The sequence below is a fragment of the Pleurodeles waltl genome, chromosome 2_1 (genome assembly GCF_031143425.1).
Source record: "Pleurodeles waltl isolate 20211129_DDA chromosome 2_1, aPleWal1.hap1.20221129, whole genome shotgun sequence".
NCBI lineage: Eukaryota > Metazoa > Chordata > Amphibia > Caudata > Salamandridae > Pleurodeles > Pleurodeles waltl.
In genome coordinates, this window is record NC_090438.1 from 51,664,540 (window position 1) to 51,679,729 (window position 15,190).

Below are 15,190 nucleotides of genomic sequence, written 5' to 3' on the forward strand. Positions count from 1 at the left end.
CGACGGCTTTTGCATGGTGGTTCCACTGCCATGCAAAGGCTGCCGGAGACGGGGTGCTGGGGGCCCATGCAATCGGCACGGGCACTGCAGGGGCCCCCATGGACAGCCCCATCGCACTTTTCACTGTCTGAATTACAGGCAGTGAAAAGCGTCGACAGGTGCTTTCGCACCCGACGCACCGCAACATTGCTGCTGGCTCGATTACGAGCCGGGGTAATGTTGTGGCCTGTTTCCCGCTGGGCTTGTGGGGAAACACGTAATAGGACCAGCGGGTGGAAATAACGGAGTGGCGGTTTCCGTCCTAAAGAGTTTGGCGGGCAGCGGAAAGAGGGTCTGAATATTTATTCCATTCTATAAGGTTAAGCCTGAAGCCCCCTGAGGCCGAGTAATACATGTCCTATAGTATACATTCCCTTCAGGACATATTTAGAGTAATATTTGGAGCCAAACCTGAAAGTTAAAAATGAGTTGTAATAAAATGAGTTCAAATTGTAGATTTTATGTAGTGTCCTATCTTGATAAACCTCCCAGAAAATGCATATGAAGGTGTCAAACTAGTAAACATGAGTTGGTATTTGTACATGGAAATAAAATCACCTAAATGAATGATACAGTTATAAGCAGTGTATAGATTAGAATAACATGGTGTGTTTGTGCGCTTTAGTACAATTATAGTATTTTTACAAAAGTGACCATACAAGAGTGACCATAATTATTACCTCTAATCATGTTTAAGGCATAATTAGGGACTTGTCTATCTCTTGTAGTGGTTCTGGTGGTCAAACGGAGATTGGTATTACGGTTAGAAGTTAATATTCAGGTAGGTTTCAAACTACATGTTTTCGATATATCTGGTCAGCTTGAAAGATAGTGTGACAAAGTTCTCTGGTACTGCTGTGTGATTCTTCAGCGCACGCACAGTTCTACAGCCACAAGTAGTCAGGCTGGTCCAAATTCATTCTGGAGGAAGTGGTGGGATTGCATACTTCACTTTGAAGATTGACAACAAATACTACTCTTATAATTTCTACTGTAGGATTTATGCACTAATACCTTGAAAACGGGCAAGAAATACTGCACTCTGTAGCAGTTTTCCGAAAATGATTCAAATGAGCATTACACATTTTACAAATAGTAACAAAAAGAAAGCATCCACTAAAATACATTTGCTTAAAAAAAAAAAATTAATATTAAATGAAACGAACCAATGAAAAGTACAGCACAACTGCCAACACTAAAGTAACAGTGGTTAAATATTTAAACATAAGGGGGACTTTACTTTAGAGGAAAAAACATGTTTTTGAGCAGATCAGTGACAAAATGCTGCGATGTGTCATATAATTAATTGCCCTAACAGCACCACCCTTCTGCCAGTAAAGTCAAGTTTTCCACAAATGCTCCGTTCTCCCTTCTTCTAAACCTGCTCTGAAAAGGTATCTTAGCTTAAGGAATTTTGAAACCTTCCTTCCAAGTGTGTCTGTTCATTCACTTGGCCTTGCTCTTCGCCTTAAAAAAACACTGTTGTCACTCCACCAAGTGATTTGATTTGTGTACTGCTCTGAAAAATACATCCTTCTTCTCTTTATCTTTGAAGCACTCATCACATCTGATAAGGTTATTAATGTAATATGGAGGGTCTTTCATGCCTATTAAAAGGCGTGCAGAACTGTGTATCACAGAACAAAAGTTGAGGGAGCCTTGGGTTTAATCAAGTCCTGATCTCTTAGTCCATGTTCAGCAGTCATCAGGGTCTCCTAGAATACCAGTTGCTCTTCTGCTTTTCCCTGCCCCCAACAAATGATCCTGTCCCCAACAAATGACTGAAACTCCACCTAAATCCACATCTGCTTTTAGAGGGAAAATGTCTGACCCTGTCGGATCAATTAAGCTAGGGTACCATACAATGTACTAAGAAAGATCCTGCACTGCTCTTCAAGCACAGGTCACATTAAATCTGAAAGATGAGGAAGAAATCCCCTTTGATATTGTCCTGTCCCAATTCGAGTATTCTCTTTGTGTGGTAGCCTTTGGGTTTCCAGCTGTCCTACAACGTTTCAGCCAACTTCCTTTTACTGAACTCATCAGCTCACATTGATATTTGTTATCCTGAGCACTTTCTGACGGACCCCTATGACTAACTAAATCCTAATTATGTTTTCATTGTCCCTCCATGTGTACCTTTTAATGGTCCAGCTCCACTCTACAACACAATGGGGGTCATTCTGACCCCGGCGGGCGGCGGGAGCCGCCCGCCTGGAGGGAACCGCCAGAATACCGCTGCACGGTCAAAAGACCGCCGCGGGTAATCTGGGTTTCCCACTGGGCTGGCGGGCGACCGCCAACAGGCCGCCCGCCAGCCCAGTGGGAAACACCCCTCCATGAGGATGCCGGCTCCTAATGGAGCCGGCGGAGTGGAGGATGTGCGACGGGTGCAGTAGCACCCGTCGCGAATTTCAGTGTCTGCTAAGCAGACACTGAAATTCAGGGTGGGGCCCTCTTACGGGGGCCCCTGCAGTGCCCATGCCATTGGCATGGGCACTGCAGGGGCCCCCAGGGGCCCCACGACACCCCATACCGCCATCCTGTTCCTGGCGGCCGAAGCCGCCAGGAACAGGATGGCGGTCAGAATCCCCATGGCGGCGCAGCAAGCTGCGCCGCCATGGAGGATTCTACAGGGCAGCGGAAAACCGGCGGGAGACCGCCGGTTTTCCCTTTCTGGCCGCGGCTGAACCGCCGCGGTCAGAATACCCTGTGGAGCACCGCCAGCCTGTTGGCGGTGCTCCCGCCGACCCCGGCGGTCCTTGACCGTCGGGGTCGGAATCAGGCCCAATATTTGTTAAACGTTTTGGTTTCCCGCAGAGAGAGAAGAAGCTTCTACTAATGTTTACAGTGCAGAGGCTAGATGACCAAGCTGTGTGATTTTTATTTTTTTAAAGGTTCAACTTGCTTTCACGTCCTATTTCTGGTCACTTTTATGGCTTATCTAGGTGAAAGAAGAACACACTAATTTTAAATTGTCTGTTCCCGGTCTCCAGATCTGAGAAAGTAATGCATATGTCTATGCCAAACCATCTCCTACCAAAACTGACTCACGAATTGTGAGACATGCCTTACAAGACCAGTAGTCCTACCTCTTCCACCACAGAAGCTGATTACTGTTCCATATTCTATAAATAGCGCATGGACAGTATCTTCTATGTGCTTGGGCCTTCCTCAACTGTAGGAGATCTTATACTGGAAAGGGCAATCAAAATAATGAATCCACATCCTATGATAGCAACTATTCTATTCATTCCAACATTCTATGAACTGTGGAACAATAGGGTGCTGAATAGAGAGAAAGAGCCAATTGTATGTAATTCAGGGTTTTTTACAATATACAGATAGATTGGTTAACACTATGCACCTGATTTCTTCTAACAAACCATCAGTTTTGGGTCTTTAGTCAACATTCATTAAAAAGTGTTTCCTTTGGATGATGATGGCACCACTATTGTTTAGCATGCTACCAGTACATAAAACATGCACCGACTAATGTCCAGCAGTTTCTTGGATCCTTTTTTTATAACGTTTGTTTATTCTTTTATTTTTTTATATAACAAAACAAAAAGTTATTAGCATACAGCATAGTATGAATCAAATTATGTCAGAGGAACAAACACATATCCTCAGCGTCCTTACTTACTTGTTTAGACCCCCAAAAGATAAACAGTAATCCAACCACAAGCCCCACATCTTTACATATTTTTGCTGACATTCCCTTGATTTGTATACATATTCTTCTGCCCTGGCACACTAGTCCATTCCATGTGTCCATTCCCTTATAGAAGGGGCCTTGCCTGATCACCTATGACGTGCAAAATTGTGTTTCTCAGTTGAGAGTCCCATTGCCACGGGAAGCATCACTTAGATCGCGGTGAATGCAACGTAATGCATTTACCACAAAGCATTTACAACGCATATGTGTTTACCACACATGGCTTTACCACATATTTACCTATACCATGCATGCCTTTACAATGAATTTCATTGTGAAGGCATGAATGGTAAAGATATATGTGTGGTAAATGTTTTAAAGGTAAGTACGGGTAAGTATAAAGTGGGTTGAATTATTATATATATACATATATATATATATATATATATATATATATTTATGGGCATTTTTAGATTTTAGGATAGGCATTTTTAGGTTTTAGGATGGGTATGGGTTTTGGGGTGGTAAGGGTATTTTTAGGTTTTAGGGTGGGTATGGGTTTTGGGGTGGTAAGGGCTTTTTTAGGTTTTAGGGTGGGCATGGGTTTTGGGATGGTAAGGGTATTTTTAGGTTTTAGGGTGGGTATGGATTTTGGGGTGGTAAGGGCATTTTTAGGTTTTAGGGAAATTGGGGGTTTTGGGGTGGTAAGGGCATTTTAGGTTTTAGGGTGGGCTTGGGTTTTGGGGTGATAAGGGCATTTTTTGTTTTTATGGTGGGCATGGGTTCTGGGGTGGTAAGGGGTGTTTAGGTTTTGGGGTGGTTATGGGTTTTGGGGTAGTAAGTGGTATTTAGGTTGTAGGGTGGGTATGGGTTTTGTAGTGGTAAGGGGTGTTTCGTTTTTAGGGTGGGTATGGGGTTTGGGGTGGTAAGGGCACTTTTGGGTTTCGTGGTGGGTAAGGGTTTTAGGGTGGTAAGGGCATTTTTAGGTTTTAGGGTGGGTTTGGGTTTTGAGGTGGTAAGGGCATTTTTAGGTTTCAGGGTGGGTAGGGGTTTTGGGGTGGTGAGGGCTTTTTCAGGTTTTAGGGTGGACTTGGGTTTTGAGGTGGTAAGGGCATTTTTAGGTTTTAAGGTGAGTATGGGTTTTGGGGTGGTAAGGGCATTTTTAGGTTTATGGGTGTGCATGGGTTTTAGGGTGGTAAGGTTATTTTTAGATTTTAGGGTGGGTATGGGTTTTGGGGTGGTAAGGGCATTTTTAGGTTTTAGGGTGGGTTTGGGTTTTGGGGTGGTAAGGGTGTTTTTAGGTCTTAGGCTAGGTATGGGTTTTTGGGGTGGTAAGGACATTTTTAGGTTTTAGGGTGGGTTTGGGTTTTGTGGCGGTAAGGGTATTTTTAGGCTTTGGGGTGGGTATGGGTTTTGGGGTGGTAAGGTTTTTTTTTTAGGTTTTAGGGTGAGTATGGGGTTTGGTGTAGTAAGTGGTGTTTAGGTTTTAGGGTGAGTATGGGTTGTGGGTGTTAAGGGCTTTTTTAGGTTTTGGGGTGGTAGTGGGGTGTTTAGTTTTTAGGGTGGGTATGGGTCTTGGGGTGGTAAGGTAATTTTTAGAGTAGGTAAGGTTTTTGGGTGGAAAGGTGTGTTTGTGTGTGTGTATATATATATGTGTTTATACATATATATATATATATATATATATATATATATATATATATATATATATATATATATTGTATGTTAGACTTACCTCTGGTTTTTACCATGCGTATGCCTTTACCAACTATGCCTTTACTACAAAAAGTTTGTGGTAAAGACATTCATGGTAAAAGCATATGCACTATAAAAACATTTCGTGGTAAGGGCATGCGTGGTAATGACTATGCATTGTACTTACTGCGTTGTAAAGGCATGAGTTGTAAGTGCATGCATTTTTCCATCATACAACCCATTGCCACCAGTAATCTACTGCCTTTTGGGCCACCCCATTCGTCCAGCCAGTCTAAAGCCAGTCACAGCTGTTCCAGGCTCAATTCTACACCTGAGGTAGGAGGTGTCAAGACCCTTTTTCATTTGACTAAATCTTGTTGGGCTGTAGTATACTCTTTGCAGGTAACGGTATCAGTTTCTTAGAACTGTGACTTTCAAAGGATTAACTTGTTGTACTGCTGCATGGGAAAAGATTAAGGCCTTGCTGCTTCAGTATCCTTACTATAAGATGTGAAATCCTAGGCCTAAGAAATACAGAAGCAAAAAGTTCATTAATGCAATAGCATTTTCCTTAGGAAAGTCTTATGGGACATAGGTATTTGTAATTATTCTTCCAGAGTTACAAAAAAGGCATTATACTCCCATTTTGGGTTAACTCAATTTCCATGTGTACACCTATTTTGGTTCACTCCTTTTCCATTTGCACCGCTCAAATGGGTACAATGTACTACTTTGTATCATCATGTTCAGTATAAGATATGAGACTGCTTGGCAGGAGATTCACGTATGCACAGAAAACACCGCTATTAAGCTTTACCTGAGTAAAGGGGGTGTGGGGAGGTGATTGTGAATTAATAGAAAAACAAAAACTGAGAAACCACTATGGAGAAAGCCAAATCATAGAAAACCAATTTTAAGGACATTTTAAGGAAATTAAAAAAATTGAGGAAAATTTCAAAAATACATAAAAATTGGTTAGAGTTTAGGGGCAATGAGGGTGTTTTTTTCGTTCAGGCATCAGTGATGTTTAGGGATGATGAAGGGTTTTAGAGGTCAGTAATGGGTGAGTTCTGGTGTAAAAAGGGTTTTTAAGGCTTCAGGGCTAGGAGAAGTTTTAGAATGGTGCGTGTTTTTAGAGAACAGGAATGGGTGGGGATTAGGGATGGTGAGGGTTTTTTAGGGTTCACAAATGAGTTGAATTTAGGGTTGTGAAGGGCTTAAGTGGTCAGAGATGGGTGGAGTTTGGATGTAGAAAAGGATTTTCAGGAATCAGGGTTGGGTGGAATTTAGTTGTGATGAGGGGTTTTAAGAGTCTAGGATGGATAGTGTTTAGTGGTGGTGAGGGGTCTTTAGGGGTCAGGGAGGAGCTTTGTTTAGGGGTGCTAAGATCTTTTTTGGGGCAGTTCAGGATAGGTGGAATTTAGGGGTGGTGGGGCTGGGGCATAACGCCGGACCCTGCAGCGCTGGGTGGCCCCGAACCATTCAAAGCCCTCCCACACCGTTTGTGTTTGATATATGAAAGATAATTGTCTTCCCTTTAAACGCCAGCCAGACCACCTTCATGGGCTGACTCACAAACCATTAATTTGCTCAGTTTCTCTGCTTCTCATCTCATCCTTTCACTTCATTAGGGAATTCCCTGTTCTGTTTTTCAGTTCCGTTTCCCATGTCTGAGAATCAGTTCTGCAATGATAACATACTATGCTTTTGAATCTTGATTGTTCAAAATATATGACGTTCTTTTTAAAAAGGAGTCAATGGGTTATTTAGAATTAGATGGATACAGAACATCCACCAGGTATTGGTTTGTTACTCACCTAAGTAAGTAATGCCCAATGTCAGTAATACGTTCGGCAGCCACCTGAGCTACTTCTTTTGTGAAATCCAACCCAACAAGCTGTGAAAGATGGACAGCAGACCGACCAAGGATAAAATAAATTCCCTTCATGGCATTTCAGTTTATTTTAGTTCTTGCATCCTGTCTTTCACAATACCCATGTAGCTTTCCACAGACCTGAGAAACTGTGTTACATATGTGGTCTGTGGCCTAGTACACATTCAGAGACACACGAGTGTAGCAGAGTTCAAAATGCCTTTAAAGTTACATCATCCTTTCAGGGTAGGTCTCTGGCCAATTCGTTGAAATCAAAGTTCCAATCCAGGCTGTGAAGGAGGGAAAGCAAGGACTAAAGTAACCTGATGCACCATGAAAGTAATCTTTGATTATAATGCACTTGAATTCTGGGTGCTTTTGTGTTATCTGGACACGTGTCTTTGTGTGTCTGTCTTTTTGTGCAATGAACATCAAGTTGGTGGAGCATATACATTGTGTGTATTGCATAGGTTGGTGGAGATTGTAGTGAAGAGTGGTATATGTGTTGATTGCCTAAATTTAGTGTGTCTTTGTATTTTGTTGCATATGATGTGCATGTCATAAGTAGGGTGACCTGGGTGTGGGTTAGAGGGTATAATGCATTTCCTTAACTTTAAATATATTTCTCTGACTCTTTTTTTCCTTACTAGGTTTACTACCTCAACTTCTCCGACTTTGCAAGTTATGAGGTTCTGGTGGATGACATACCCTTCCTACAGTGCACTCGAAGTATAGAGACAAGGAAGACCAGTTTTAATACTTGCTATACCGCTGGAGTTTGCCTTATGAAAGCCAAGCAAAAGATCACAGTAAAGATGGTCCATGCTGATATCTCCATTAACATGAGCAAGCATGCAACATTCTTTGGTGCTGTGCGACTGGGAGAAGCACCAGGATAGCAGACTGGTCTGGTTGCCTAGTTATGATGCAGACTCTTGAAGATCACACAGTGCTGCCAGTCATCTCTCAGAATTTCAGGGTATATTTCACACAGTCTCAAAGAAAGCTGCTCAGCAGCTTCTGGGCCCTTGAGTTGCACATTCGGAGGAGAGAAGACTTTACCAAATGGAAGGATTGGGGTGAAGCTGTTGAAACTTTCAATAGTGGTGTTTTGATGGCAGCCAGCATCACAGGCCCACCATGGCTACATCGGTTATGAGAAGGACCATTATGAGACTTTGACTGGCTGCTAAATACCTTCCTGCATGGACTCCTGGATATGCTAGGAGAGATTGTGCGGAGGATTCGTCCACCTTGCACTAAGACTTCCCCTGTTCAGGGAGGAATTCCGAAGAGGCATGGAAAATACGTGTAGTTGTGCTGCTGGTGAAATCTAACCTTGGTCTGTTCTAGATGGCTCACTCTAGATTGGGGGTTGATACAACCTTGATAAGGAGCCTTAGTAGTAGAACACATTGGAGCCAGTGAACATGGTTGAGGATGTTTTTATAAATATGTTCAAACATGAAATTAAATGTTATTTTACGGGAGGTCAGAATGATTAGTCAAAACATATAAAAGGTAGCAGGCCAATAGCAAAACGAAGAAGGCCATGTCCTTAAGGTTGAAAATAGGTGCACATTTGTCCCCAAGACTTTACATTTTTCTCCTTTATTGACTGTGTTTTGTCAATGCCGCAAGAGGTGAAGCTTGTGGTACTCGCATCCTGTCATCCTCTCTCAAATCCTTCACTGTACAAGTATTTTTCTATCTATGCCCATGTGCTGCCTTCATGTTTTAAAAATATTGGTCCACATTTTTTCAAGTCAGAGTTTTGGAGTTTTATTTATTAATGTACATTTGCATAATTGTTATTGTGTTGCATTTTGTTTTGAACAACATTGATACATGTTAATTTCATGATTCAAGTAACAACTTTCAGTGGCACAGTGGCGGACATAGTGCATTTCATTTACGTTCCATGTTGTCATTGTGACGTACCCCCCAATAACTGATAATTAGTCATCAGCTGTACCTGGGAGCATTTGAAGACCAGGTTTTCCCATTTCCGCGTCTACTTTAATAAACTGATTTGCTCTTGTGATAACAACAACTTGAATGCAATAGTGAAATTACACCTAACCTTGTGGAACATGTACTACAGCTATAATTTAGTTGCAAGATTGCAAGTGCTGATTTCCAATTGTGAAAGTGATAGAAATAGGAGATGCATTGGGAGGCAAACTTTGGGAAGTTACTGTGGGTATAAACTTTAATTCTGTTTCATGAGGTAGCATAATTCGGAGTTGTTTGTCGAACTAAATGTGTGTGTAGTGAATAAAGCAGAATATGTAGGCATGGTAGAAATTTCGGAAACCTTGTGATGTAGAAATTGATGATGCTTTAGACATATAGACAGTGAGAGTTACCTGTGGTATCTTTATGCTTTTCTGTTTAGTAAGACATTAGAGGTAGATAAAGAGGTGTTTCCTGAGATACATGTCAGGGTATAACTCAGTAAGCAGAATGTAGACATATGTCTTGAGAGAAGATCTTAGATAGGCCAAAAATACTTACTTGGGAGATGTCCTATGTATCTTCACATGTGGATGGTAAAATCAGAAGTTACCTACAGAAGTGGATTTAAGGTTTCTTTCAAAGTGAACTCTGGAATTTTAGTCAAAATAAAGATGATAATGTTAATGTTCCTCAAACTGTACAATTTGGCAGAACAGATAAATCTTAATTCAAGGGTGCTTAATGAATGGGAATTTGTGCAACTAGAATTTTGAGGTGAGTGAACATTTCATGGGCAAGCACCTCTAGCTGAGCAATATTTTTGAAAGATCTGCTCTAATAACTTGCGAAGGACCACTTGCTAGTTACATCAATGACTAGGGTTTAGACTGATATTCTGTATGTCTTCTGTCTGCTAGGTTCAGGCCCTTCCTTACTAGAAACATATAACTGAAATACATTTAACAGAATTGGGCGAAAAGGTGCAGGGTTGTATAGAAATCAAGATTCAAACTCTTCACCTATGATTATGGATTGTCAAGAGCTAGACTTTCTGTTAACATTTTGCTTTATTTTGTAAATACATGAGTTCTGATAGAACAGCGTGAAATGCGAAGGGAACTTGTTAGCGCAGGATAAGCACCTTCTCCTCAATTTACTCCTTCTGTTCTATTTTTTTTTGTGCTCTTGCAGATTCCACACCACATTTCCAAAACTGTTTTGTTTCTGAAAACAGTCTGAGCAGTTTGTGTAACAAAAAATCATGAAACCAATGGTCGTTTGCAGGGTGCATGATGCACCAGGCACAGTGCCTACAAGATTTTTCTTTAGTTAGGAGTCAATATTTATTCTGCTTTCTATAAAGTTGGCCTTATGTATTTGACATTTGCGTAATTTGGCCTTTTCTTTTTGTTCAGTACAAAAGGATGGCAAAAATATTTTAACATTCTTTTGTGATGGATGAAAAATCTGACCATTTACTAGAAGTTAGAACAGACCACGCAAAAACCTATATTTATGTATTTGACTGTAGAACTGTGATTCTTTTGTAGTGTCTCGGAATTTAAATTCTGGTTCTTGACAATGCATATTCATGAGTTCTGTCCTATGTAAAGGAAACTAGGGCCAGTTGTACTAAAGCATTTTCATTTCACAATCCCTGTGATTCAGTAAATCGGATGCATTTCAAGAATAAGTTGTGGTTTTCGAATGTACTAAACCCATTTAGCGATTCAGTAACATAAATGGCTTTAGAACATCAGAAGGAATCGCTGTTTGGAAGGGGCTTGCTTAGGGCTACCCTTTCAAGTAGCAATTCCTTAAGGTATCTATTAATGTATTGCGACACAGAGTAAATTAATTCCGTTGTCCTTTAAGGAAAAAGAACTGCATTTGGAAAAAAAAGATTGCTTTATTTAAAGCCATCACAGACATGGTGATCTGTGATTCCAGTAGGACACCATCCCTGTGATGGCAGTGAATCGTAGTGGGTCGCAATTTGCTACCCACCTGATGAAAATTTATGACATGGGTCGGGTTGCTACCCACTGCAATTTGTTGTTTTGTGAACCAAACTATTAGTACATATATCGATTGGCAAAATGCTGCTGGATTCACTAAATTGCAATTACTTTTAGGAAATCCAATGTATGCACGTATGGCCTATAGTTCTTCTACCAGCTTGCAAGCCAGAAGCAGATGAGTGACTGTTATGAGTGACTGTTATAGAGAGAGCTATATATCATCAGTGCGATCAAAAAAAGTAATGTTACTCCTCCAACAGGCAACTTGGATTTATTTTAAATATTTTGCACATGACTCAGCTGCAATAAAGTTGCATGCTCTAGATCACCATTCAAAACTAACAGAGCCATCAAAGAAAATGGCATCCCTTCAGTGCACTCAGAAAAGATGAAAAAGGAGCGGTGTTTGCAGTTTGTTTTCTTTCCTGTACAAATACACTGTTTACACTTGATTATCCAATGGAGTTAAGTTGCAACTTAATTTTCCAAGATCCTACACAAGAAAGGTAGTTATTTGATTGATTGATGGTTGACTAGTCCATTGTGTTCATGTTAGGTTATTTATACAGGGAAAGATTTGAAGAAGCCTTGGGTAGGGGTGTGTTGATCATGTTGAAAAACGTGAGTAGGCTCCCTGAGATATTGGCAGTTAGACATTACAGTACTTGAATAATCAAATGTACCATGAAAAAAGCTTAAGCAAGAAGACATGCAAGTGATAAATCGAAACCTAAATCACCTTGCACTAAATGATGCTTAAAATTGATCGGTTAACTTTGGAAAGCTTACAGATTGAGTGTTAGGATAGCCAGTAACTCAAAGCTCAATGACTAAAAATCAGCAATTTTACTCCTGTAATCAGATACATGCCCACCGTCGTAATCCACGCAGAATCCATCAAAGATGGAAAATTGTATTAAGAAATAAAACAGAAACGTAAACTTGGCACTTGTATAGCGCACTACTCACCCGTTAGGGTCTCAAGGCACTGTACGCATACTGCTGTGGAACCCCCCCTAGCTTTTCCCTGTGAGGCACCCACTCCTGGGCAACCCCAGGGTGAAGCCAGGCATCCAACCACTGTCAGGGCCGTTGTGGAGATTAAGCAAGCTATTACCCAGAGTTACAGAGTGGGACTCATTAATTAGATTAGGCATGGAGGCGAGAATTATCTGGTCCAAGGGAATTGAGCCCAAGACCCACTGAGGCAGGAATTGAACCCTGGTCCCAGGCCAGGTCTCTGCATCAGGGTCTGCGGCTCTAACCATTGTGCCACACTTCTCCACTAAAGTATACAGACTAGAGGGTGAAAAGTTATTTGATATTTACAAACCTTTCTTTTTCATTATATTATTACTTAGAGTTAAATAATCTGCTAGAACGCGATTCAGAAGAGTTAAAATGTAAGGTTTATTGAGATAGATTCACAATGCGCAAGTCTGTTTTCTCTCTTGGGTTTTCAAAGGTTTGGGTTCTCCGGGGCTCTGTTTTCTTTGTTTCTGAATAAAAAAGAAGAATTCTGTCCATTTTTCAATTCTGTACAAAAGTGTGTAATTCCCCTCAGTTGCCACCAGAATAGTTTCTCCAGATATTCTCTTTGTATTCTCATGGGTAGTCCTCTCTTTTAAGTAGGACAGCCTTTATACTGTGCCCTAGAAGGTTAAGCATGGGAGGTAGCACATTAACAGCATTGTTCTTTATAATGTGGCCTCCCTCAATCCTTTTAGGAAAGAATAATCCCCTTCCTGTCATCTAAAAACTGGCCTTCATGCATAAGCATGTGTTGTATCAGCACTACAACACTGCACATCTCTGCTGGGGTTCTGCCGGAGACTGCGTATATATATTAGAGGGAATTTTAACCCTGCTTTGTAGGTAAAACTCATTACATGATTAGTGGATAAAGCTTCCTATCTATAATACTCTTTTCCTTCTTCCTATCCTTAACACTCTTTTCCTCCTTTTGGATTGGGTGATAGGCCCACCCTGTTTTAAAAGGAAGTTTCATGGAGACAGCAAAGAAAGCTGGTAATATAGTCCAGGCGAAGGTGAAGCAAGGGTTAGACTTCTAGTGTGAAATCATGATTGGGGAGTAAAGGTTTCAGTTTTTCCAGAGGGAGCGTTAGTACAATCTTATCTTTTGTTTTTCTGCCAGTGTTTATATTGAAGAAGATGTCAGTGTCAAGGATTAATCTAAGTGATTTTGTGTTGGTGTGAGCTGGGAGGTGAAACTATCTATGTTCTTTTTGTGGTGCCAACCTTGACGTTTATTATTCTTTTGTGCAGTTAAAGAAAAATGAGGAATTCTGCCTTGATCGAGATGAGTTCCAAGAAGGTATCCGCCATTCATTTCATAATGGAAATTAGGAAATAATATCAAAAGTAGTGAGAAGCCCTGTTGTTGGCATATAGATTGGTCTTGATGCTCCTGTAAGTTAGTATGGTACTATGGTATTGCATGAGTTGGTTAAAGGTGGCAGGACGCAGAAGTGAGCCCTGGGATTCTCTATAAAGAACCAGTAGTTGCTGGGATATCGGCAATCCCATGTGGGTCAATAAATGGTTGTTGGCATGGCCAGAAGTGAGTCTCTGGTTCTGGGGACTGGTGAAAGATGTACACTCTATTACGGATGCAAAGAGGTATCCTCCTAAGCCTTAAAGGATTAGTGCTGCCCAGTACGTAAGATTAGATAGGCAGTGGGTATCTGGGTTAAAGAAAGAGAAAACCGTGATACCAATGGAGCTCAAGAAAGATAATGATAAAATCTGTAAAACGTCCTTATGGTAGAATGTGAGTCTTTGTGTTTGATAAGTCACCCCTACCTCACTGCCGGAATTACCATTTGCACTGCTACAGACAGTGTGAATCCCCAGCAGCAACATCGGACTTATGGTTATGAATTCCTTTAGAGAGTGATGAGAAGCTGGACTAGTACAACTGAGTAGAATCAATCAAAGGAGAACGGCTTCCCCCAAGCAAAGCGTCACTGGATCAGGAGTGAATGAGTCAAGAATTGGGGGATCCAGCAGAGAGTTACAAAGCAGGGAGGAACAGCAACCAAATGAATTCTCCCTTTGGAGGAAGGAGAGTAAGTCAGGAACTGAAACAAGGTTAAGAATGCAAGACTGTCTGGTCAAGCAGGAGCAGTCTTAGCTGGTCCTCTCACGTACTGATGACGTTGCTGAGACACTGCCCTTTTGTGTCTGTGCCTTTCTCTAGGTCTTTCCTTGATTGTTAATTGATATTATGTACATTGGCTGGGTGTGTGTGTGGGAGAGGGTGGAGACCTCAAGGATGCTTTACCCAATAAAGATAAAGGTTTCTTGCCAGTGGCTTCCAGCTTCTTCTATTGTGCCTGTTTTTACATGAAACCCATTACTATGTGGACTGCCACCCTGCCCCCAACAATGACTCTAGTCTCAAAGGTGCTTTTCCTCCCCACTGCTATAATCTTCTGAGGCCACCTCTTTTCCTGTGACAAGTATGTGTGTCTGTGTAACTATGTATGTGCTGCCTGTAATGGGTTGGGCAGTTTGATAGTAGGAAGAGTGTGACGGTACTCAGTCCTAACAGTGAGTTGCTAAAGGACTGTGTAAGAAACATTCATGAATGTTTTCAGTGTAAGGATCAGTGCTTCAGTGTAAGGATCAGTGCTTTATGGTGGACTGTATCAGAAGCTACTGAGACATCATGTAGAATGAAGGCTGTTGAGAAGTCACGTAGCATCATGGGGTAGAGGCATCTTAAGGAGTGTTGTAGACTACTTAGACCAAGCTGTCTCTGTATGTATGTGGTAATTATCTAGCGCAAACCTAACAGAAAGGCAGGGGGTGCTGTAGAGGATCCAAAGCAAAGACACAGTCGGCGTGTGATTGGAGGTCGTTGAGAGTTTGTTTTTTTCTCCCATTGTCTTTGCTGTTTGTGATTGGAGCATTTGTTCTCCG

General features: G+C 41.4%; 1 protein-coding gene across 5 annotated transcripts in view; it reads left to right on the plus strand.

Annotated features, from left to right (window-relative positions):
• Positions 1-9,030, plus strand: part of EDA (ectodysplasin A) — a 1,298,941-nt gene extending 1,289,911 nt beyond the window's left edge. For 4 of the 5 annotated variants that reach the window (XM_069209933.1, XM_069209941.1, XM_069209949.1 and 1 more), the window contains exon 8: positions 7,916-9,030. In XM_069209933.1, the coding sequence (XP_069066034.1) occupies positions 7,916-8,164 (249 nt within the window). In that variant the 3' untranslated portion in view covers positions 8,165-9,030. The remainder of the gene's footprint in view (positions 1-7,915) is intronic. The other variant, XM_069209969.1, reaches the window with a different exon arrangement.
• The last annotated feature ends 6,160 nt before the right edge of the window (positions 9,031-15,190 follow it).